The sequence below is a fragment of the Nerophis lumbriciformis genome, linkage group LG03, assembly GCF_033978685.3.
Source record: "Nerophis lumbriciformis linkage group LG03, RoL_Nlum_v2.1, whole genome shotgun sequence".
In the NCBI taxonomy this organism is placed as follows: Eukaryota; Metazoa; Chordata; class Actinopteri; order Syngnathiformes; family Syngnathidae; genus Nerophis; species Nerophis lumbriciformis.
This window is the reverse complement of record NC_084550.2, coordinates 37,627,434-37,654,629: the sequence shown is the minus strand read 5'-3', so window position 1 is coordinate 37,654,629 and position 27,196 is coordinate 37,627,434. Positions and strand designations below refer to the sequence as shown.

Here is a 27,196-nt window from a genome sequence, read left to right as displayed (position 1 = left end):
CATTCGTCATCCTTTCCTTTCTCTTTAAATAAGCTCTGCTTTCTTTTCAAACATGTTGCCTTACGCAACATCGTCAATAACCTGAAATTCCACCTGCAAGACTGGACTTTATCACTTAAGTAGCGCACTGTTCGAAATACTAACCATAACTTAGGTATGACGATGTCACTCATTTGACCATGCCCTGTGAAATCCAGCATGAATTATTGCCATAAATACACAAATGCATGCATGGGAAGAGATTGGCGTCACTAATAACGGCGCAGAGATGAAGTAACCGTGCTCTTGCCGTGGTTACCGCTTGGAGTAATTCAACGCTGTAGTGCAGACGTCACTAACCCTTCATTGTCGGCGTTCCCTTTTGTCCTTTCCGCCGCTGGCGAGGGGAGTTCAACAAAGCTGCCTGCCATGACACAACAAAGTCGATACAGGACGATTGTGATACTGCGTGTACGAAGAAGAAGAAGAGTACTGTACCTTGTACAACTGGTTAGGCAGACGGTCCTCGTCGATTTCTGTGACAGAGAAACAAACACCACCAATTATGTTCTGTGCAAAATACTCTGAATCAAACTTAGGTATGCACATCATAACATACCCACATGCTTGTGTATATAGGATTGTGTGTAACAATAACAAAGAGCATATGTGGCAGTGCTTAATCAGGACAAGATTGAAGTCTTAGTCATCGGCCCTGAGACCCCGAGAGAGAAACACATACAATATATTATCGCATATGAACTTGAAGTGCCATCCCATTCCTAACCCATAGGGTTCAATATGACGTCAATCCACCTTTTGCAGCTATTGCAGCTTCAACTCTTCTGGGAAGGCTGTCCACAAGGTGTGTCTATAGGAATTTTCGACCATTCTTTCAAAAGAGCATTGGTGAGGTCACACACTGATGTTGGTCGAGAAGGCCTGGCTCTCTGTCTCCGTTCTAATTCATCCCAAATGTGTTCTATTGGGTTCAGGTCAGGACTCTGTGCAGGCCAGTCAAGTTCATCCACACCAGACTCTGTCATCCATGTATTTATGGACTTTGCTTTGTGCACTGGTGCACAGTCATGTTGGAAGAGGAAGGTTGGGAGCATGGAATTGTCCAAAATGTTTTGGCATCCTGGAGCATTCACAGTTCATTTTAGTGGAACTAAGGGACCAAGCCCAACTCCTGAAAAACAACCCCACATCCTAATTCCTTCTCCACCAAATTTCACACTCGGCACAATGCAGTCCGAAATGTAGCGTTCTCCTGGCAACCTCCAAACCCAGACTCGATCAGATTGCCAGATGGAAAAGCGTGATTCATCACTCCAGTGAACGCGTCTCCATGCCTAAGTGCTTGATTTTATACACCTGTTTTCCGGGCCAAGTGATTAGGACATCTGATCAATATAGTGTATCAAAACTACAATCATTGTCTTTAACTCCATCACTACAAGTGAAAAATCTGGGCGTCGTTTTCGACTCTGACCTTAGTTTTTTTTTTTTTATACCACTGTGGAAGGGGCGGGTGATCAGCGCGCTTGCAGGAGTAAAGGTCACCGCCTCTGTTCATGGTGCCGAAAACAGAGCGCCATCAGACGGGGGCGTGGCATGTGCTGACGGCGAGACACAGCTGGCAGATGATTAGATTGCACAGGTGGTACGTGTTAATCTAATCATCTGTTGTCTTTAACAGTGAGCGGCCGGGCGCAGGGGGAGAGGAGGATACGGACGTGGCTGAAAAGTCACATTCGAGATAGATAGTACTTTATTTATTCCTTCAGGAGAGTTCCCTTAGGAAAATTTAAATTAAGAGAGAGAAACTTTTGTTGACAACGGTGTCATTAAAACCTTGTTAAACCTACACGCCTGGCTCCGGTGCAGTGTATGACAGTGGGACTGCGAGGACGCAACTTCCACCAACCACATATAAAAAATATAACAAAAATAGGTTTTCATCATCTTAAGACAGTGGTTCTTAATCTTGTTGGAGGTACCGAACCCCAGCAGTTTCATATGCGCATTCACCAAACCCTTTTTTAGTGAAAAATAAAATGATGGTTTTTTTTCAAATTCATAACAAACTTATATGTTTTTGGTAACACTTTAGTATGGGGAACATATTCTAAGAAACAAAGACTTAATTTAGAGTTATTTGGTTAGGGTTAGAGGGTTAGGGCCAGGGTTAGAAGGTTAGGGTTATAATAAGGCCATGCCGAATAAGGCATTAATAAGTACTTACCGTATTTTTCGGACTATAAGTCGCAGTTTTTTTCATAGTTTGGTCGGGCTCCAGTGCGACTTATATATGTTTTTTTTTCCTTCTTTATTATGCATTTTCGGCAGGTGCGACTTATACTCCGGTGCGACTTATACTCCGAAAATTACGGTAATAATGACTAATTAATAGCCAATATGTTACTAATTTGCATGTTAATAAGCAACTAATTAATGGTGAATATGTTCAACATACTAAAGTGTTACCATGTTTTATTACTGGTGCACAAAATGAACCGTGCATGAACATCACCTTGTTCAAAGAACAAAACCAACACAGTGCATAAACTCACAACAAATTACACACCTGCAAATCAGTCTGACTTCTGCTGTTGCCATATCCGCAATACACCGATAGGGAGAAGTTTTTATTTACACGATGAGTCGGGTGTGTTTTGACCTCCGCCGAACCCCTGAGGCTGACTCACCGAACCCCTAGGGTTCGATCGAACCCAGGTTAAGAACCACTGTCTTAAAAATATAGCCAGAGTTCGCCCAATTCTCTCTCAGGGCAACACGGAGATGCTAATGCATGCTTTTATTACAAATTATTACAAATGCTCAATGGTGCAAAACCAAAAAACACTCAAACACCTTAAAGGGGAACATTATCACCAGACCTATGTAAGCGTCAATATATACCTTGATGTTGCAGAAAAAAGACCATATATTTTTTTAACCGATTTCCGAACTCTAAATGGGTGAATTTTGGCGAATTAAACGCCTTTCTATTATTCGCTCTCGGAGCGATGACGTCACAACGTGACGTCAAATCGGGAAGCAATCCGCCATTTTCTCAAACACATTACAAACACCGAATCAAATCAGCTCTGTTATTTTCCGTTTGTTCGACTGTTTTCCGTACCTTGGAGACATCATGCCTCGTCGGTGTGTTGTCGGAGGGTGTAACAACACGAACAGAGACGGATTCAAGTTGCACCAGTGGCCCAAAGATGCGAAAGTGGCAAGAAATTGGACGTTTGTTCCGCATACTTTACCGACGAAAGCTATGCTACGACAGAGATGGCAAGAATGTGTGGATATTCTGCGACACTCAAAGCAGATGCATTTCCAACGATAAAGTCAAAGAAATCTGCCGCCAGACCCCCATTGAATCTGCCGGAGTGTGTGAGCTATTCAGGGACAAAGGCCCTCGGTAGCACGGCAAGCAATGGCGGCAGTTTGTTCCCGGAGACGAGCGAGCTAAACCCCCTGGATGTCTTGGCTCACACCGTCCCTTATGCCACCGAAGATGATCAAGAGAAGAATATCGACCCTAGCTTACCTGGCCTGCTGACATCAACTCCAAAACTGGACAGATCAGCTTTCAGGAAAAGAGCGTGGATGACGGTATGTCTACAGAATATATTAATTGATGACAATTGGGCTGTCTGCACTCTCAAAGTGCATGTTGTTGCCAAATGTATTTAATATGCTGTAAACCTAGTTCATAGTTGTTAGTTTCCTTTAATGCCAAACAAACACATACCAATCGTTGGTTAGAAGGCGATCGCCGAATTCGTCCTCGCTTTCTCCCGTGTCGCTGGCTGTCGTGTGGTTTCCGTCGGTTTCGCTTGCATACGGTTCAAACCGATATGGCTCAATAGCTTCAGTTTCTTCTTCAATTTCGTTTTCGCTACCTGCCTCCACACTACAACCATCCATTTCAATACATTCGTAATCTGTTGAATCGCTTAAGCCGCTGAAATCCGAGTCTGAATCCGAGCTAATGTCGCTCTGGCTTGCTGTTCTTTCCGCCATGTTTGTTTGTGTTGGCTTCACTATGTGACGTCACAGGAAAATGGACGGGTGTTTATAACGATGGTTAAAATCAGGCACTTTGAAGCTTTTTTTAGGGATATTGCATGATGGGTAAAATTTAAAAAAAAACTTCGAAAAATATAATAAGCCACTGGGAACTGATTTTTAATGGTTTTAACCCTTCTGAAATTGTGATAATGTTCCCCTTTAATAAGTACTCAATAATGACTAGTTTAGAGCCAATATGTTACTAATTTGCATGTTAATAAGCAACTAATTAATGGTGAATATGTTCCCCATACTAAAGTGTTACCATGTTTTTTTTACTGGTGCATAAAATGAACCGTGCATGAACATCACCTTGTTCAAAGAACAAAACCAACACAGTGCATAAACTCACAACAAACTACACACCTGCAAATCAGTGTGACTTCTGCTGTTGCCGTATCCGCAATACACTGATAGGGATAAGTTTTTATTCACACGATGAGTCTGGTGTGTCTTGGCCTCCGCCGAACCCTTGAGGCCGACTCACCGAACCCCTAGGGTTCGATCGAACCCAGGTTAAGAACCACTGTCTTAAGAATATAGCCAGAGTTCGCCCAATTCTCTCTCAGGGCAATACGGAGACGCTAATGCATGCTTTTATTACAAATTATTACAAATGCTCAATGGTGCAAAACCAAAAAACACTCAAACACCTTAAAACAAATGCAACGTCAAAATGCAGTATACATCAAAAATGCTGCAAAAACTGCAGGATCATAAACAAGTCCATGAAGAAAAAATGCTGCAACCACGGCCGCCCCTTACTATACGCAGTGCCCACAATCGGTGGTGGCCCCCGTTGGCCTACCGCGAGTACGCTACGATAGGTGTTTGAAATAACGTTACCTCTCTGAAAGTGTTGATCAAAACTGAGAAATATTATCTTTGTGAAGGCAGAACATTTAGATCTTGATGTGAATTAATTAACTCATATTATGTTCTACATATGGTGAATGTTCATATTCATCTTGGAGAAAGCAAACCACCAAGTTAAAGTAAATAGTGGTATTTCAGTTTGAGAACATAATAAGATAAGGCCCATTAGTTTGATATTCACAGGTGGATTGGATCACTTCTTGTAGAAAAGCTGCCCTAATAATTGAATACCTGCTCAGTGGCCTTGTGGTTGGAGTGTCTGTCCTGAGATTGGTTGGTCGCGAGTTCAAACCCCGGCCGAGTCATGCCAAAGACTATAAAATTGGGACCCATTACCTTCCTGCTTGGCACTCAGCATCAAGGGTTGGAATTGGGGGTTAAATCACCAAAATTATTCCTGCTGCTCACTGCTCCCCTCACTTCCCACAGGGTGGAACAAGGGGACGGGTCAAATGCAGAGGGTAATTTCACCACACCTAGTGTGTGTGTAACTATCAGTGGTACTTTAACTGGGACTTCGGTATGCAAAAGTGATAACCGTATCCTTGAGAGGAGACTACCTGTCTAGCTCAACGCCAACATTGAAGTTATGACTTGAAGCAGTTGTTTTCCCGACACTTACACACAAACATCTCCTTTTATGGTCAGGATGTGCTCTCCTGACTTAGCACACACACAGACAGGAGGTAGGAATACAAGACTGGTGGTTTAGCTTCTCCAAGTTAGGAGTCCTTCAATTTTTTTTTAACTTAGATTCCTCCGGATACTGCAGACCTGTTTAACCCTTGTGTGGTGTTCGGGTCTGTAGGACCCGTTTTCATTTAATAGACTAGGCCAGTGGTTCTTAACCTTGTTGGAGGTACCGAACCCCACCAGTTTCATATGCGCATTCACCGAACCCTTCTTTAGTGAAAAATATAATGTTGTTTTTTTTCCAAATTCAAGACACATTTATGTTTTTGGTAACACTTTAGTATGGGGAACATATTCTAAGTAACAAAGACTTGATTTAGAGTTATTTGGACACTAGGGGAACATATTCTAAGTAACAAAGACTTAATTTAGAGTTATTTGGTTAGGGTTAGGGTCAGGGTTAGAGGGTTCGGGTTAAAATAAGGCATTAATAAGTACTTAATAATGACTAGTTAAGAGCCAATATGTTACTAATTTGCATGTTAATAAGCAACTAATTAATGGTGAATATGTTCCTCATACTAAAATGTTACCATGTTTTTTTTACTGGTGCATAAAATGAACCGTGCATGAACATCACCTTGTTCAAACAACAAAACCAACACAGTGCATAAACTCACAACAAATTACACACCTGCAAATCAGTGTGACTTCTGCTGTTGCCGTATCCGTAATACGCCGATAGGGAGAAGTTTTTATTTACACGATGAGTCGGGTGTGTTTTGACCTGCGCCGAAGCCTTGAGGCCGACTCACCGAATCCCTAGGGTTCGATCGAACCCAGGTTAAGAACCACTGAACTAGGCTAATAGAAGTGTAGAAATTGACAACACACAACAGGCCTAAACAGGAGGAGGACAGAGTGGAGGTACACAGAACATCAGAGGGTCAAATATGCGAGAAAATGAGAGCAGAAAGTGTTGACAAACAATGTTGCAACCTCGTGTGAGAACCGCAGGTGCAGAAACACAAAAGAAGAATCCCTGTGGGATGCAGAAACTGGCAGATACATTTTCCGTGCAACGTTCATATTGTTGTTACTCAGCCAGCGTTTGTGGGTCTGATGGACCCGTTGCATTTTGTGGCTTTTAATGCCTCACAATCAAACACTTCTATGTTAAAATACTGAACAGATGTTGGCAATATGACTCAAGTAAACAACAACAAAATGTTATAAGTTCCATTGAAAATATAGAGCATTATACACGGTGCTCAAAAATCTATCAAAACGTTTTAGTACGACTTTACCGCTTGATTGATTGTACTGTGCTTCAACATAGGAGTATTATTATGGTGTGTGTATAAGGTAAGACATATCATCTGGCGTTTTTTTTTTTGCAATATTATGCAAAATAAACTTTTCTTACCTTTTTGTACTTGCTGATCTGTTTTTGAAATCTGCATAAATCCTGAAAAATTGCGCGCATCAGCCTTTGTAGTTCATAAGCAACTTCTTATTTTCTATCTTCTTGTTATGGGACATTCATCATCCGCTGTTGCCATTTCTATTATAAAGTAGTGTAAAGTTCTTACTTATATCTGTCAGTAAACTCGCCATGAAAGCGCTAAAACATACCGGTGTAGTGAGTTTACATTATTCACCAAAGGATCTTTGGCCTAGTGGTTAGAGTGTCCGTCCTGAGATCGGTAGGTTGGGAGTTCAAATCCCGGCCGAGTCATACCAAAGACTATAAAAATGGGACCCATTACCTCCCTGCTTGGCACTCAGCATCAAGGGTTGGAATTAGGGGTTAAATCACCAAAATGATTCCCGGGCGCAGCCACCGCTGCTGCCCACTGCTCCCCTCACCTCCCAGGGGGTGATCAAGGGTGATGGGTCAAATGCAGAGAATAATTTCGCCACACCTAGTGTGTGTGTGACAATCATTGGTACTTTAACTTTAACTTTAGTTCCGGTCGGACGGTTTTTCACGGGACACATTTCCGGCCTAACACTTGCATGTTAAAATACTGAACAGATGTTTATCGGGATAAGGTAAACATCTGTTCAGTGTTTTAACATAAACGTGTTTGATTGTGAGGCATTAAAAGCCACAAAATGCAACGGGTCCATCAGACCCACAAACGCTGGCTGAGTAACAACAATATGAACATTACACAAGGGTTAAATGACACTCGCTTGTAATAAAGCAACGTTTTGTTCAGTGCAGCGACTCCGACGTCTCTTTTTGATCCGGCCGCACTGCAGTGTCGTCCTTCTGCCCGGGAGGGGGCGACAAGACCAGAAATACACTTCAATCTCATTGGATATAAAAACAAATATTTAGTCTACTTGTGACGACCGGGGCGCATTGTGATGCGGGGTCGTTCTCTCAGGAATGCAGACGGGCGTCAGACACAGCGTGCAGGTAAGAAAGTATTTATTTAATAAATAACTTATACTGGAAAAAAGAAAAGGGTGCTCATAGCACATAAGGCAAAAACTAAAAGAGCTAGCATGGGAGCTAGAAGGTAAAAAAAGGAATTTAGCATGGAAGCTAACAGGTACAGAGCCGGAACAAAAGTCGTCAACTGTTGCACGAAAACAAACTACGAAGCCAGAACGAATGACAGGGAGGACAGACTTAAATAATAATGTCAGTGATGACAAACAGGTGCGTGTCGGGAAGAAACGCGGCAGGTGAAAATAATAAGCAGCCATGGAAACAAACTCAGGTGTACAAAACAGGTACTCAAGGAGTCCAAAACTAACCAAAAACACAAGTCTCTTGAAAACGTAAACAAAAAATATGATCCGGGCAGCGGATCATAACAGTACCCCCCCCTTAAGGGACAGATTCCAGATGTCCCCTAGAAAAACTAAACCCCCCCCAACTATAACAAAGTTCAAGAGTCCAGGGAGGGTGGAGGGAGGATTTGGCGGAGGGTCGCCAGGTCACATGTCCCCGAATCCACCGGGGACGAGTCAGGTGGCGGCGGCGAATGGAACGCCGCTGCCGGAGGCGAGGTGGGCGACCACGGAAAGGCCACATTCGTGGCTGCCGAGAAGGTGGGCGTGAGTGGCGCCAAAAGTTCAGCAGCCGGAGAGTTCTGCGACAACGTCTCGGGTGTCGCTGCTGTTTGCGTCCATCCACATACCTCCGAGAGCGCCACTTGCGCAGCCAAACCACTTGAGGTCGCTGATACGACGATGAGAGCGAGAGAACAGATGTCGCCGTGGAAGCAGGAGGATGCGTCGTCGTCGCCGTGGAAGCAGGAGGATGCGTCGTCGTCGCCGTGGAAACAGGAAGCATCGTCATCGCCGTGGAAACAGGAAGCGTCGTCGCCGCCGTGGAAACAGGAAGCGTCGTCGCCGCCGTGGAAACAGGAAGCGTCGTCGCCGTGGAAACAGGAAGCATCGTCGCCGTGGAAACAGGAAGCGTCGTCGCCGTGGAAACAGGAAGCGTCGTCTCCGTGGAAACAGAAGGCGTTGTCGCCGTGGAAACAGAAGGCGTCGTCTCTGTCGGCGTGGGCGGAGCAGGCGGCACGTCTGTCAGCGTGGGCGGAGCCAGAGGCGGAGCAGGCGGCTCGTCTGTCGGCGTGGGCGGAGCCAGAGGCAGAGCAGGCGGCTCGTCTGTCGGCGTGGGCGGAGCCAGAGGCGGAACATGCAACGGAGTATCTGCGAGTGGTGGATGTCTCAGCTGGGCTGCTGGGTTGGCCGTAGGGGGAATCATCACCTGCAGCGCGGTGAGAATACTTCCCAGCTGTCACTCCAAAGCGTCAAGGCGGGCGTCTTGGCGTTCCGCCATGGCGTTGACGAAAGCCTCAAGAACGCCAAACTGTTCCTCTTGTTGTCCAAGTTGTTTGTCCTGTTGGTGCAATGCCCATTTTACTTGGTTGGTCTCTGCGGGGTCTCGTGTGCTTTGCAGCGATGGAGCAGGAGGTGGAGAGGATGGTGTTTGCAGGACCACCAGGGTTGATGGTGGCGTCAGAGTGGCAGGCGTCCGGACTGTCGTTTTCGTTGCCGTGGAAACAGGTGCTGGTGCGGAAACCAGACTTGGAGTCGGTGCTGGTGTGGAAACCAGACTTGGATTCGGTGCTGGTGCGAGAACCAGCCTTGGAGCAGGTGCTGGGCGTGACTTTGGCGGAGGTGGCCTGGCCGGGGGTTGCGGCTTAGCATGCCGAAGGTCTGGTGGCGGAGGCCGGCATGGAGGTTTGGGCTCCACTAGCAAAGCACCCAGTACTAGCCCCCCCCTCAAGAAGCGGATCCCAGACGCGTCTTGAGCAGTCTGGAACAGTCTTTAGGGGTGGGAGGAAGGAGGTGAGGAGGTGGGCAGGCTCCTCCCCTTTTGATTGTCCTAATTGTCTAGTCTGCTCTTCAATAGTGGACTGTAGGGACGACCAAGAGGGAGAAAACAGAGGAGTGGGCGGAGCTTGAGCCATAGGGGGTGGGGCTTGAAAACCAGAATGTGACTGGTACTGACTAGACTTATAATTAACAAAAATGTCCTGATAGTATTTAATTGTTGAATTAAAGTCATTTGGAGGCGGCTGACAGAAAGAGGTGACTGAATTTAAAAAAATGGCTTCGTCTATGACGTCATCACCAGTGGACGGGATGACGTCATCCGCGCGGGTCTCCTGCTGACTGACAGCCCAATCAGTGAACTGTTTGGCAAAGTGAGTGATGGGATTACCAAACATCGGCGGGGGGGAATCCTGAACTGCTTGGCTGTGTTCTGGAGGGAAGAATTGCGGGGGTGGCGCGTCTCTGTCGCGAGCTGAAGCCGTCTTGTGCGACTTCCGCCTTCGCTGACGCGTGCGAGCGGGCTGGGAGCGGACCTCCCCGGGCCAGATGGAGTCGATCGGGACCAGAACACCTCCAGGTCCCCATATAATCTCCTCATCTGGATTGCAGCGGAGCGTCTCTGCCTCCATCGCTCGGAGGACCATCCACGCACCTTCTTCATCCACCTCCGTCAGGCCCGATGCGAAAGAACTCTTTGCTGGCTTCGTACTGTGACGACCGGGGCGCATTGTGATGTGGGGTCGTTCTCTCAGGAATGCAGACGGGCGTCAGACACAGCGTGCAGGTAAGAAAGTATTTATTTAATAAATAACTTATACTGGAAAAAAGAAAAGGGTGCTCATAGCACATAAGTCAAAAACTAAAAGAGCTAGCATGGGAGCTAGAAGGTAAAAAAGGAATTTAGCATGGAAGCTAACAGGTACAGAGCCGGAACAAAAGTCGTCAACTGTTGCACGAAAACAAACTACGAAGCCAGAACGAATGACAGGGAGGACAGACTTAAATAATAATGTCAGTGATGACAAACAGGTGCGTGTCGGGAAGAAACGCGGCAGGTGAAAATAATAAGCAGCCATGGAAACAAACTCAGGTGTACAAAACAGGTACTCAAGGAGTCCAAAACTAACCAAAAACACAAGTCTCTTGAAAACGTAAACAAAAAATATGATCCGGGCAGCGGATCATAACACTACTCAACGACTGCTGAATAGATACAATCTAATGCAACTTGCAACTGCAAGCATATGTGATTAAAATCATGAATGTTTGTATAAAAAAGAACAAAAAAAAAATACCTAAAGTATGATTTTAGTGTAAGTTTAAGATCATATGACCGCTAGACAAAGACCAGCTTTATGCCGTCCACATGATTCCAACAACAACATATCTGTTGACTTGAACGCACTGAAACCGTAAACTCGGGTCAATACAAGTCAAATGCACAAACACGCGCAACTTTTTCTAGGACACCACGCCGTTGCTCGGCAACCTATACATCCCCCGGGCGCCACGACAGTGAGCATGCAGCAGGGCGCATATATTATTCCAAGCTAAAAAGTGTGTGTGTGTGGCATGTTGAGATGTGTGTTTCTTAACGCCTCACTTTTGATAAGCAACACCTGTGCATGAAAAGCCATTCGGAAACGTTTATGTTATGTTTTAATGATTTAGTCTGCGTGCCAAACCCTATTTATAGCGTGTTATGTTTGGCATGGCGTAGACTAATTATGGTTAGGAATCAACAGAGGTGGGTAGTAACGCGCTACATTTACTCCGTTACATCTACTTGAGTAACTTTTGGGATAAATTGTACTTCTAAGAGTAGTTTTAATGCAACATACTTTTACTTTTACTTGAGTATATTTATAGAGAAGAAACGCTATTTTTACTCCGCTACTTTTATCTACATTCAGCTCGCTACTCGCTGCTAATTTTTATCGATCTGTTAATGCACGCTTTGTTTGTTTTGGTCTGTCATAGTGCCTGCGTTTCAACAAATACAGTCACTGGTGACGTTCACTCCGTTCCACCAATCAGATGCAGTCACTGGTGACGTTGGACCAATCAAACAGAGCCATGACCTGACTTAAACAAGTTGAAAAACTTATTGGGGTGTTACCATTTAGTGGTCAATTGTACGGAATATGTACTGTACTGTGCAATCTACTAATAAAAGTTTCAATCAATCAATCAAAAGTGTGAAGGAAAAAAGACCCTTTTTTATTTCAACCGTACATCCCGTCAAAAGCCTAAAGACTGACTGCACAGTTCCTGTCTTCACAATAAAAGTGCCGCTCCATCGCACCTGCGCTTTCAAAACAAGAGTCTCCGAAAGCCAGCGCAAACAAGCTAGCAAGCTACAGAGTTTGCCGCCAATGTATTTCTTGTAAAGTGTATAAAAAAGAATATGGAAGCTGGACAAATAAGATGCCAAAAACCAACCACTTTCATGTGGTATTAGACAGAAAGGAGGAACTTTTTTTCTCCTCCATTTGAAAACGTGGACGCTATCAGCACTACTGTCTGATTACAATCAATGCAAGTCATCAGAATCAGGTAATACACCAACTTATATTCTTGTCTTCATGAAAGAAAGGAATCTATATGTGTTAAACATGCATGTATATTCATTAAAACACCTTTAACATGTAAACAAAAACGGCAAAATAAATAAATATAAATTATATACTGTATATATATATATGTATATATAGATATATAAATATATATATATATATATATATATATATAAATGTGTGTATATATATAAATGTGTGTATATATATATATATATATATATATATATATATATATATATATATATATATATGTGTGTATATATATATATATGTGTGTATGTATATATATATATATGATATGTGTGTGTATGTTACTCATCAGTTACTCAGTACTTGAGTAGTTTTTTCACAACATACTTTTTACTTTTACTCAAGTAAATATTTGGGTCACTACTCCTTACTTTTACTTGAGTAATAAATCTCTAAAGTAACAGTACTCTTACTTGAGTACAATTTCTGGCTACTCTACCCACCTCTGGGAATCAATGCAAGTTAATGGAGCTCTCCTTCAAGTCACATGGTAAAGATTTGTATTCAAAGAGCCAGCCCTGTGGTTTTTTTTTTATTTCATGGATTTGTGACACGAGTGCAAAAAAAACATAATACAAACTAAACACGACCACAAAGTGATTTGTATTTTAATGTGACCAAGAAAATAAAACATGCTGTCAAATAAATACCGTATTTTCCGGACCATAGGGCGCACCGGATTATAAGGTGCACTGCCGATGAATGGTGTATTTAAAAAAATAAAATAAAATCTTTTTTCTTTTTTTTTTTTTGTGTCCTATCCAGCTTCTCAGGCAAATCATATAGTTGATGTAGATGCCCACGTCGGCTGTTCAGATTTACTTTACAAAAGAGAAGTGTAGGATACTTCTCGTGTTGCTTTATTTGTATTTGACTTTATTAAATGTATTTATATTATCATTTAGTGCAGCCGGGCCGGAGCAGGAGGGGATAGAAAGAGAAAAAACAGAAGACAGAGGGGGAAATTGTGGGGACAAGAGGGGGATTAGACAGAGAGACAAAAGCAACAACAGCAAACAACAACAACAACAACAACAATAGAGCAACATCAGCAAATACGACATGTACACATATGATGGTAAAAGTAATAGCAAATAAGCAGTTAGCGAAAAATAAAAAATAATACAGAAATGACAATGAGCATTATTACACTACAAATGGATCAATACAAATACCAATAAAAATAGCGCTATTGATAAAGAACACTACCAATACTTTACCTTTATTATCAACAATACAGTTGTTCAAATGCAACATTACATATACGTAATGATAACTTGAGATATGAAAGAATGCAGAAAAATGGTGGGGGAGAAAGAGAAGCAACCTACATTAACCTTGTAGATTGTTATAGTCACAATAGGTTAAGCTTTGTCAGTGTGCCATGTGTTATACCCAGTTTACCCTAGGGCAGGGGTCGGCAACCCGAAATGTTGAAAGAGCCATATTGGACCAAAAATACAAAAACAAATCTGTCTGGAGCCGCAAAAAAAATTAAAAGCCATTTTACATACAGATAGTGTGTCATGAGATATAAATTGAAATAAGAGGACTTAAAGGAAACTAAATGACCTCAAATATAGCTACAAATGAGGCATAATGATGCAAAATGTACATATAGCTAGCCTAAATAGCATGTTAGCATCGATTAGCTTGCAGTCATGCTCTGACCAAATATGCCCGATTAGCACTCCACACAAGTCAATAACATCAACAAAACTCACCTTTGTGCATTCATGCACAACGTTAAAAGGTTGGTGGACAAAATGAGACAGAAAAAGAAGTGGCATAAAACACGTCCTAGAAAGTTATACATGTAAACAAACTACGGTGAGTTCAAGGGCCGCCAAAATTAGTGGGACAAAACGGCGCCCGCCAAATACTCGAATCAGTGAAGCATGTTTAATACGAACAGTGTGCTTTATAACAATTGGGGAGGTTTGTGTCATGTGTCACAGGTCCGGTGGCCATGGATGAAGTGCTGGCTGTCCAGAGTTGGGACCCGGGGTGGACCGCTCGCCTGTGCATCGGCTGGGAACATCTCTGCGCTGCTGACCCGTCTCCGCTCGGGATGGTGTCCTGCTGGCCCCACTATGGACTGGACTCTTACTATTATGTTGGATCCACTATGGACTGGACTCGCACAATATTATGTCAGACCCACTCGACATCCATTGCTTTTGGTCTCCCCTAGAGGGGGCGGGGGGTTACTCACATATGCGGTCCTCTCCAAGGTTTCTCATAGTCATTCACATCGACGTCCCACTGGGGTGAGTTTTTCCTTGCCCTTATGTGGGCTTTGTACCGAGGATGTCGTTGTGGCTTGTGCAGCCCTTTGAGACACTTGTGATTTAGGGCTATATAAATAAACATTGATTGATTGATTGATGTTTTGTCCTCCTTCAGAAACCATATTAACACAAAAAATGTATTTTTTTCCCCTCATCTTTTTTCATACATTTTCGAAAAAGCTCCAGAGAGCCACTAGGGCGGCGCTAAAGAGCCGGATGTGGCTCCAGAGCCGCGGGTTGCCGACCCTCGCCCTAGAGCAACAATGTTAATATATGTTTGATGAAACGTGATTATGTGCATGAGTGTAAGTATGCATATGTACTTGTATATGTAAATCATATATAAGGCGCACCGGATTATAAGGTGCATTAAAGGAGTCACATTATTATTATTTTTTTTCTAAATATAAAATACTTCCTTGTGGTCTACATAGCATAAAAACACTTTTTAAAAAATGTGTTAATTGTATTTATCAGAGAGTTACCTGCCAAAAGTTTGCAGTTTTTATTAATTTAATTTAAACATAATTAGAGCGGTTTTCTCCTTATTGTACCCAAAATGAACCAGTTGTTGAACATTTAACCATTACTACTACAAAGAGGAAGTCTGTGATGTAAGTCCCAATACCGTATTTTCCGGACCATAGGGCGCACCGGATTATAAGGCGCACCGCCAATGAATTGTCTATTTTTATCTGTTTTCATATATAAGGCGCACCGGATTATAAGGCGCATTAAAGGAATCATATTATTATTATTTTTTTCTAAATATAAAACACTTCCTTGTGGTCTACATAACATGTAATGGTGGTTCTTTGGTCAAAATGTCGCATAGATGATGTTTTACAGATCATCTTCAAGCCGCCTTTTTGACGGTCGCTTCTGGATGCGCCGTTTTGTGGGCGGTCTTATTTACGTGCCTCCACTTCGAAAGTGTCTTCTTCCCATCATCTTTGTTGTAGCGGTGTAGCGTGCAAGGACGGGAGTGGAAGAAGTGTCAAAAGATGGAGCTAACTGTTTTAATGACATTCAGACTTTACTTCAACCAATAACGGAGCAGAATCTCCTCATCCGGAAACAACAACAAGGCATGTGAAAAACCGTCCGACCGGAACTCTCTATTAACTAAAGATCTTTGGGTGAATAATGTAAACTCACTACACCGGTATGTTTTAGCGCTTTCATGGCAAGTTTACTGACAGATATAAGTAAGAACTTTACACTACTTTATAATAGAAATGGGAACAGCTGATGATGAATGTCCCATAACAAGAAGATAGAAAATAAGAAGTTGCTTATCAACTACAAAGGTGGATAGCGCGCAATTTTTCAGGATTTATGCAGATCCCAAATACAGATCAGCAGGTACCAAAAGGTAAGGAAAGTTTATTTTGCATAATATTGCAAAACAAAACGCCAGATAATATGTCTTACCTTATACACACACCATAATAATTCTCGTATGTTGAAGCACAGTACAATCAATCAAGCGGTGCGGCTTCATAGCTTACCAAAGTCGTACTAAAACGTTTTCATAGATTTTTGAGCGCCGTGTGTAATGTTCTATATTTTCAATGGAACATATAACATTTTGTTGTTGTTTACTTGAGTCATATTGCCATCACAGTGCTGTCGACACATATCTCTTATGGGTGACTGCCATCTACTGGTCACACTTATCATTACACCAGGTACCAAATAAAATTGCTTCGAGGTCGGTAAGCAAAACCAGAATAATTCCGTACATTAGGCGCACCGGGTTATAAGACGCGCTGTTGAGTTTTGAGAAGAAAAAACAAGATTTTAAGTGTGCCTGATAGTCCGGAAAATACGGTAGTATAAAATGTTTTGCAACAGCTACTACAATATGTTTTTAGATATATTATATGTTTAAATAATATGTTTAAAAATAATAATAATATCTATTAAAAATGATCACAATAAGTTTGTCATTAAGGGGCTATATGTTTTATAGTATTTGTGCATATATATGTGGAGGGGCGTGGCCTACGGGCCTGCCGCAGAGCGGGGTGTGCAAGGACCGGCCTCGAAGACAGCAGCAGGTGAGTAGATTGCCCAGCTGGGCCTTGTTATCTAATCACCTGTCGCCCTTATTAGCAGCAGCCGAAACGAGAGACGTCGTTGGGAGTTGCTGGTGAGCCGAGACATGAGAGCAAGAGACATTTTGCTGGAAAGCAAAACCAGACTGCTGATGAAAATAAAAATATTTTTTACCTCAGACTACCGGGCTCATGAAGGATCTTTGTGTCAGAAGAACCCACAGGAGGGCAACCTCCACAATATACATGAACGTTAGCGACAACATTAAATCCTAGACATCTATGGAGGGACGGTCATTGCAGAGATGTATAGTAAAAACTAATTTATACTATTTTTAGGATTACTTTTATACTCATTTTAAATAACTGAGAATGTAGGCTGGAAATGGCAAAAACTAATCAAGTTCACTGCAAGAATGTTATTGCAGTGAGAGAAATGTGACCTTCAGGCATCCCATGATAGTAGGAAATGTCAGCCTTTGAAAAAAGCATCATGTTATTCAATAAAAAATGATTTGTTAGAGAAAAAATATATATATTTTATTTTTTTATTTTTAGATGATTTTCTTCAATGTTTCTTCAAATTTCCACCACAAAAATTTAGGAATTAGCAGCAAAATCTATGAACACAAGAATAATTAACTCTAAAAATGTTGTCATTTCAGTGAAAGAAAACGAGGTGTTCATGCACCCCAGGATGGTAGGAAATTTGATGTCACGCCCATGAGCGCTCATCTCCTGCTGCAGCCAGCGGCTGCAATTAATCAGCAATCTACACACCTGTCGTTGATGAGCTTCCTGGGCTTCTTCAGCCAGTGCAGACCTGCGTTCCGGGCCAGAACGTAGCTACCTATCCTTTACAGTAAGCCATATGCATTCTTGCTCTCTCCGTGTTTTCTCCCCCGTCGTGTTTATTGTCTCGTGTCCTCCTTGTCGTTCCAAGAGCAGACCTCCGTTCCCGCGTGTGTCTCGTCTTCTCGCGTTCCCTCTGCTTCCCTAACTGCCTCTTGGATCTCGACCTGCCTGTTCACGGACCTCCGAACTTGTCTTGTCCCCCCCCTTGGACTTCCTCACCTCGTGCTCAACACTCCCGGTAACACTCAGCAGTTCATTTCCACACATAGTCACACATTTTGGATTTATTGCACACTTAATTTCTGATTATTATATATTGTGCGTATATAATAAATAAACATATAGTTTAACGACATCATGTCCATCATGTCATTCAAGTGATAGCTATACAAACAAAATGTAATATTTGTAACACACAATTCAGAAAAGAGCAGTCAAATCTCTGAAAACACTAATAAACTGTAAACGTTTTGTCATTGTTGAAAGAAAAATGAGGCGTTCATGTACCCCAGGATGGTTGGAAATGTGATGGTAAAAAGCAGCAAGTGTCTTATTCTACAGGAAGAAGCAGCAGCTGTGGTCGTAATAAGAGAAGGGACTCAGTAATATTTTGACTAAAAACATGAAATATGTCTTCCACATTGATTTCTATTCTAATTGCTTTTCCCCGGTGTCTCGGAGCCCATCTGTGCTCCCAAAATTGGAGATGAAGCCAATAAAAGCCCAGCTGATTGTAGGACACAGAGCAGCTAGTATGTCCTCGGTCTACTTAGCAGTCCAGTGGTGCTGCAGCTTAAGTTGCTCCAGAGCTTCCCCTCTGAAGTTGGAGGAACATAAAAGGCAAAGCACATCTTGAGTGGGAATGAATAGTTGGCTTTTGTTGCTAGGCAGAAACTGACTGTCAATGGCACACTGGTTGTTGTATTTCGTCCACTCAAACCTGACCCACTTTGGGTGTGTTTACATGCGTCATGTTTACTCCATTTAAACTGAACTCTATAGCAATTGCTCCGCTCGTACGTTGTTTATTTTTTTGCTATTTTTTGTTGTTGTTTTGATACTTCTTCTCTTTTTTTTTTCTTTTTTTTTGGGGGGGCGGGGGGTGAAACTCCAGAGTATATATCACTTGATTTTTTTTTTTTTGTGCCGCAAATCTTAATTTGTTTTGCAAATCGTTTTATTTCATTCGTAAATATTTTCTTGGTTGCAAATATTTTATTTTGTTCCAAATATATTTTTTGTAAAGGATTTGTAACAAAATAAAATATTTGCAACCAAGAAAATATTTACAAATAAAATAAAAATACTTTGGTTACAACTTAATTTGTAACCAAAAAAAGGATTTGTAACAAAATAAAATATTTGTAACCAAGAAAATATTTACAAATAAAATAAAAATATTTTGGTTACAACTTAATTTGAATATCCAAGATGGCGGCGCGCACAGACGCAGCGGCTTACGGCTCTCCATTTCAGGGCTCTTTCTTCCTTCTTTTCTTCATGTTTTTTTTCCTTTTGTGCACCACCTGTACTGCAAACACCCGGTACACCCGCCAGTCACTCTTGGATATCGGTAACTCGCACCAGATATCTGTTTCGAGCGACTTTCACCACGAGCACAACATCCCAGATGACATAGCGAGAGCACAGGGCTCTCCGTGGTTTGTTGTCGGGTCTGGGAGACGGCGTAGACGGAGGAGGGAGAGGAAGCAGAAGCGTGGCCGCAGGTCCGGCGTCTTGCTCAGGCTTAGGAAACAACCCCACAAGCCACCTCTACCGAGCCTGTTCCTCTCTAATGCCAGATCCCTTGTACAGAAGATGGACGACCTGGAGTTACAACTTGCTGGAAACCGCTATGTTCGGGACTGTTGTGCTATGATTATCACCGAAACCTGGCTTCACCCGGAAATACCCGATGCTAGCATGCAGCTAGCCGGACGCACTCTGCTCCGCCGGGACAGAACTAAGGACTCCGGTAAGAGCAGAGGAGGGGGGCTCTGTATCTACGTGCATGAGAACTGGTGCAACAACGGGACAATCACTGAACAGCACTGTTGCCCGGACGTGGAGTACATGTCTGTTAGATGTCGGCCTTTTTTTCTCCCGAGAGAGCTGTCTGTTGTTATCATCACGGCTGTGTATATTCCACCGGACGCCAAAGTAAACACAGCGCTCTCTCTTCTGCTGAACACCGTCAACGAACAGCAGCGGGCCCACCCCGACGGTGTTCATATCATAGCAGGGGATTTTAATAAGGCCAATCTGAAGACTGTACTCCCTAATTTCTACCAGCACGTGAAGTGTTCTACAAGGGGCAAGAACACCCTGGACCACGTGTATACCAACATAAAGCACGCGTACAGAGCTACACCCCTCCCCCAGCTTGGACAGTCAGACCATCTTTCCCTCCTGCTCTCTCCTACCTACACCCCCATCAGACGCCAGGCCAGGCCTATCACAAAGACTGTTATGACCTGGGCTGACGATGCACTCCCCAAACTTCAGGACTGCTTCCAACACACAGACTGGGACCTCTTCCAACAACAGGAGCTGGACACAGCCACAGGAACGGTGCTGGACTACATAAAGTTCTGCATCGGGAATGTGACTGTGGAAAAAACCATCCGGGTTTACCCCAACAAGAAACCCTGGATGACCAGCCAGGTCCGCACACTCCTCAGGGCCCGCGACGCAGCCTTCAGGTCAGGGGACAGGGCACTGTACAGTGTTGCTAGAGCCGACCTGAAGAGAGGGATTAAAAAAGCAAAGGCGGACCACAGGAGGTGCATAGAGTCCCATCTGTCCAGCAAAAACTCACGGGAGGTGTGGCGGGGCATTCATGACATCACGAACTTCAGAGGCTGCAATATGACAACTGCGGATCAGAGTGCGACACTGGCAGAGGAGCTTAACTGTTTCTTTGCCCGTTTCGAAACCCCCCAGCGACACTCATCTGCTCCAGCCCTGCCCCCGCCCCCACCGGGCTCCGGCGCCACTCCACTCACTGTACAGGAGCACAGTGTCAGACGAGTGCTCCTGGCTGTGAACCCCAGGAAGGCTACCGGACCAGACGGAGTACCTGGAAAGGTGCTCAGGACGTGCGCCCACCAGCTCGCTCCCCCCCTCACCAGGATCTTCAACCTCTCCCTGGCTCAGGCAGTCATCCCATCCTGCCTGAAGTCATCTACAATAATCCCGGTGCCGAAGAAGTCTCCCATCACCAGCCTGAATGATTACCGACCAGTGGCCCTCACTCCGGTAATCATGAAGTGCTTCGAGCGACTTGTTCTCCAGCACATCAAGGACCATATCCCTCCAGACTTTGACCCCCACCAGTTCGCATACCGGGCGAACAGGTCCACAGAGGACGCCATCGCTGTTGCTCTCCACTCTGCTCTGAACCACCTGGAGCAGCAGCAGAGCTACGTCCGGATGCTCTCTGTGGACTATAGCTCTGCCTTCAATACAATAATCTCGGACAGACTCTGCAATAAACTGGACACTCTTGGCCTCCCCCCTCTCACAAACACCTGGATAAGGGACTTCCTAACGGACCGACCCCAGAATGTGAGACTTGGCCCGCACCTCTCATCCTCCCGCACGCTGAGCATCGGCTCCCCACAGGGCTGTGTGCTGAGCCCCCTCCTCTACTGCCTTTACACCCATGACTGCAGTCCGGCCCACAGTGACAACCTTACCGTCAAGTTCGCCGACGATACCACAGTGGTCGGGCTCATCTCCAGGGGTGACGAGGCTGCCTACAGAGAGGAGGTCCTGAAGCTGACGGCCTGGTCTTCGGAGAACAACCTCGCTCTCAACACCAGCAAGACCAGAGAGATCATCGTCGACTTCAGGAGGAGCAGCACCAACCCTGCCCCCCTCTACATCAACGGCGAGCGTGTAGAGAGGGTCCACACCTTCAGGTACCTTGGAGTCCACATCTCTAATGACTTCTCCTGGACAGTCAACACCACATCAATCATCAAGAAGGCTCAGCAGCGGCTACACTTCCTTAGAGTCCTCGGGAAGTACAACCTGAAGCCTGACCTGCTGCTGACCTTCTACCGCTCGTCCATCGAGAGCCTGCTGACCTACTGTATTACGGTATGGTACGGCAGCTGCACTGCAGCAGACAGGGAGAGGCTGCAAAGAGTGGTCAAGACGGCTCAGAAGATCATCGGCCGCCCTCTCCCCTCTCTGACGGACATCTACACCTCCCGCTGCCTCAACAGAGCCAGTGCCATCATCAAGGACAGCACCCACCCTGGCTCTGACCTGTTCCACCTGCTGCCCTCTGGGAAGCGCTACAGGTGCATTAAAACCAAAACAAACAGGCTAAAGAACAGCTTCTTCCCCAGGGCCATAACCATCCTGAACGGACTGCCCCATTGTCCCTCATAACTGCCTTCTCTTCGGTGCAATAACCCATTCCACCAACCACCCTGTTTTTTTTTTGTTTTTTTTCATGTATATATTCATTTCACACCATATTCATTGCACTTCTACATTTTTTATATTTTTATATATTTGCACATTGTTTTTCTAGCATGCACACATCGCACTGTATGGAATGGCCTCAATCTCGTTACCTTGCGTAATGACAATAAAGCTGATTCTGATTCTGATTCTGATTCTGATTCTGAAACCAAAAAAAGGATTTGTAATAAAATAAAATATTTGTAACCAAGAAAATATTTCCAAATAAAATAAAAATATTTTGGTTACAACTTAACTTGTAACCAAAAAAAGGATTTCTAACAAAATAATATATTTGCAAACAAGAAAATATTTACGAATAAAATAAAAAGATTTGTAAAACAATTTAAGATTTGCGGCAAAAAAACAAAGTGAGGTGATGTATATTCTGGAGTTAGAAGAAGAAGTAGCAAACCAACAACAAAAAAATAGCAAAAAAATAAACAACGTACTAGCGGAGAAATTGCTATAGAGTTCCCTTATCATTACACCATGTACCAAATGAAATTGTTTCGAGGTCGGTAAGCAAAACCAGAATTATTCCGTACATTAGGCGCAAAAAAAACAACAAGATTTTAAGTGCACCTTATAGTCCGGAAAATACGTTAGTATAAAATGTTTTGCAACAGCTACTAAACTATGTTTTAGGTATGTTCTATGGTTAAATAAAATGTTTTAAGAAAGAAATTAATATCTACCGTATTTTTCGGAGTATAAGTCGCTCCGGAGTATAAGTCGCACCGGCCAAAAATGCATAATAAAGAAGGAAAAAAACATATATAAGTCGCATAAGTCGCATTTTTGGGGGAAATGTATTTGATAAAAACCAACACCAAGAATAGACATTTGAAAGGCAATTTAAAATAAATAAAGAATAAGTGTACGATATATGATGCATAAATAACCAACTGAGAACGTGCCTGGTATGTTAACGTAACATATTATGGTAAGAGTCATTCAAATAACTATAACATATAGAACATGCTATACGTTTACCAAACAATCTGTCACTCCTAATCGCTAAATCCCATGAAATCTTATACGTCTAGTCTCTTACGTGAATGAGCTAAATAATATTATTTGATATTTTACGGTAATGTGTTAAAAATTTCACACATAAGTCGCTCCTGAGTATAAGTCTCACCCCCGGCCAAACTATGAAAAAAACTGTGACTTATAGTCCGAAAAATACGGTATTAAAAATGATCACATTAACCTTGTCATTATGGGGCTATATTTTATATAGTATTTGTAGATTTTTTTTTCTACACGAACAGCATTCTATATATATATATATATATATATATATATATATATATATATATATATATATATATATAAATATATATATATATATATATGAACTCTATAGCTATTGCTAGTATGTTGTTTATTTTTTTGCTTCTTTGTTTTGTTTGTTTGGTACTTCTTCTTTTTTTGGGGGGTGGGGGTGAAACTTCACTTTTTTTGCCACAAATCTTAATTTGTTTTTCAAGTCTTTTTATTTTATTCGTAAATACTTTCTTGTTTGCAATTATTTTATTTTGTTACAAATCCTTTTTTTGGTTACAATTTAAGTTCTAATCAAAATATTTGTATTTTATTTTTAAATATTTTCTTGGTTGCAACTATTTTATTTTGTTACAAATCCTTTTTTTGGTTACAATTTAAGTTGTAACCAAAATATTTTTATTTTATTTGTAAATATTTTGTTGGTTGCAAATATTTGATTTTGTACAAATCTTTTTTTTGGTTACAATTTAAATTGTAAACAAAATATTTTTATTTTATTTGTTAATATTTTCTTGGTTGCAAATAATTTATTTTGTTACAAATCCTTTTTTTGGTTACAATTTAAGTTGTAACCAAAAATGTTTTTATTTTATTTGTAAATATTTTCTTGGTTGCAAATATTTCATTTTGTTACAAATCCTTTTTTTTTTTGGTGCAAGCGGTAGAAAATGGATGGATGGGCAATTTAAGTTGTAACCAAAATATTTGTATTTTATTTGTAAATATTTTCTTGGTTGCAAATATTTTATTTTGTTACAAATGCTTTTTTTTTATTTTATTTGTAAATATTTTCTTGGTTGTAAATATTTTGTTAGGCAACTCAAAAATGGTGCGAGTTTTGATCAAAGTTCCACCTTTTGTGTCAAGTGGTTCACCAGTAGAGGTGCTGCACTAAGTTTTTCTGACATATTTTTCTCGAGAAAAATACGCTTTAATATTTGGGTAATACGGTAAAACTCCCTTAAGAGGCGCCACGAGCTAGAAGCCTTTGATGTCAAGTTGTTATCCCAGGTGACATGCATAATTAAACCAGCCCTGCATCGTAAAACTGGCTTTAACAGCTTTAAATGAAAACAGGACACAAACCAGTGGAAATGTTCCAGGTTGACATAAGGCGTGAAACACAAAGTGGTCACAGATGTATTGATTCCTAATCAGAGAGGCGTCACATGACACAAAGAGGGAATGATGCTGGTGGGGGGATGGAGAATGAAAGTGATACCATGATGAGCTGTACTGCTGTGGCCCAAATCACACACTCTTGCATTATTTATTTCCATTAACCCCCCACCATCCTCCACTGAGACTGAGTAAGAAAGGAGAAAGTGTGTCAAGAGGGAACTCATTTTCATCTCTTCTAAACCAGAGGTGTCAAAGTGGTTTTCACTGAGGGCCACATCACTGTTATGTTTGGCCCCGGAGGGCCGCTTCTAACAGTGAATACTATTATTACACCATTTTTTTATGCATTTTATTAGTAGATTTTAAAAAAACTAAAATGTAAAAAAAAAATGGTATGTTACAATAATTTCACCTCAAAATGTAGTGTGTATTACTGTAAATGGAAAAATATTACTGCTGTTTTTATGGATTAAGAAAGGCAGCTCAGGTGCAAAACATTTTACTGTAAAATTGCATTTTGTTTAATTTACAGTAAAAAAACAAAAAACAATGTACATTTTACAGTAAACTTCTGGCAACTGAGCTGCCTTTTTTACAAACAATTTTACTGTAAAATTAGCAGTTTTTTATTTACAGTAAAAAAACAAATGTACATTTTACAGTAAAATTCTGGCAACTGAGCTGCCTTTTTTAACAAACAATTTTACTGTAAAATTTGCAATTTTTTATATTTACAGTAAAAAATAAAAAGTACATTTTACAGTAAATTTCTGGCAACTGAGCTGCCTTTTTTTTTACAAACCATGTTACTGTAAAATTGTATTTTTTTATTTACATAAAAAAATCAAATGTACATTTTACAGTAAAATTCTGGCAATGGAGCTGCCTTTTTTACAAACAATTTTACAGTAAAATTCTGGCAACTGAGCTGCCTTTTTTTTTACAAACAATTTTACTGTAAAATTTTCATTTTTTCTATTTACAGTAAAAAATAAAAAGTACATTTACAGTAAAATTCTGGCAACTGAGCTGCCTTTTTTACAAACAATTTTACAGTAAAATTCTGACAACTGAGCTGCCTTTGTTTACAAACAATTTTACTGTAAAATTGTAATTTTTTCTATTTACAGTAAAAAAATAAAAAGTACATTTTACAGTAAAATTCTGGCAACTGGGCTGCCTTTTTTACAACCATGTTACTGTAAAATTCAATCAATCAATCTCAATCAATCTTTATTTATATAGCCCTAAATCACAAGTGTCTCAAAGGGCTGCACAAGCCACAACGACATCCTCGGTACAAAGCCCACATACGGGCAAGGAAAAACTCACCCCAGTGGGACGTCGATGTGAATGACTATGAGAAACCTTGGAGAGGACCGCATATGTGGGTAACCCCCCCCCCCCCCCCCCCCCCCCCCTCTAGGGGAGACCGAAAGCAATGGATGTCGAGTGGGTCTGACATAATATTGTGAGAGTCCAGTCCATAGTGGATCCAACATAATAGTAAGAGTCCAGTCCATAGTGGGGCCAGCAGGACACCATCCCGAGCGGAGACGGGTCAGCAGCGCAGAGATGTTCCCAGCCGATGCACAGGTGAGCGGTCCACCCCGGGTCCCGACTCTGGACAGCCAGCACTTCATCCATGGCCACCGGACCTGTGCCCCCCCCCCCCTCAAGGAAAAGGGGAGCAGAGGAGAAAAGAAAAGAAACGGCAGATCAACTGGTCTAACAGGGGGGCTATTTAAAGGCTAGAGTATACAAATGAGTTTTAAGATGGGACTTAAATGCTTCTAAAAAATTGCTTTTTTTAATTTACAGTAAAAAAATCAAATGTACATTTTACGGTGAAATTCTGGCAACTGAGCTGCCTTTTTTACAAACAATTTTACAGTAAAATTCTGAAAACTGAGCTGCCTTTATTTTTACAAACAATTTTACTGTACAATTTTCATTTTTTTCTATTTACAGTAAAAAATAAAAAGTACATTTTACAGTAAAATTCTGGCAACTGAGCTGCCTTTTTGTACAAACCATGTAACTGTAAAATTGCATTTTTTTAATTTACAGTAAAACATCAAATGTATATTTTACAGTAAAATTCTGGCAACTGAGCTGCTTTTTTACAAACAATTTTACAGTAAAATTCTGACAACTGAACTGCCTTTTTTTACAAACAATTTTACTGTACAATTTTCATTTTTTCTATTTACAGTAAAAAATAAAAAGTACATTTTACAGTAAAATTCTGGCAACTGAGCTGCCTTTTTTTTTTACAAACCATGTTACTGTAAAATTGCATTTTTTTTAAATTTACAGTAAAAAATCAAATGTACATTTTACAGTGAAATTCTGGCAACTGAGCTGCCTTTTTTCCAAACGATTTTACAGTACAATTCTGACAACTGAGTTGCCTTTTTTACAAACAATTTTACTGTAAAATTTTAATTTTTTCTATTTACAGTAAAAAATAAAAAGTACATTTTACAGTAAAATTCTGGCAACTGAACTGCCTTTTTTTTTTTACAAACCATGTTACTGTAAAATTGCATTTTTTAAATTTACAGTAAAAAATCAAATATACATTTTACAGTGAAATTAT

General features: G+C 41.7%; 1 protein-coding gene across 1 annotated transcript in view; it reads right to left on the bottom strand.

Annotated features, from left to right (window-relative positions):
• LOC133583939 (protein phosphatase 1 regulatory subunit 1A-like) overlaps positions 1–27,196 on the bottom strand; it is a 120,193-nt gene that overhangs the window by 14,428 nt on the left and 78,569 nt on the right. The window contains exons 3-4 of the mRNA XM_061937683.1: positions 478–515; positions 340–403 (exon numbers count right to left, since the gene is read on the bottom strand). Coding sequence (XP_061793667.1) covers positions 340–403; positions 478–515 — 102 coding nt within the window. The remainder of the gene's footprint in view (positions 1–339; positions 404–477; positions 516–27,196) is intronic.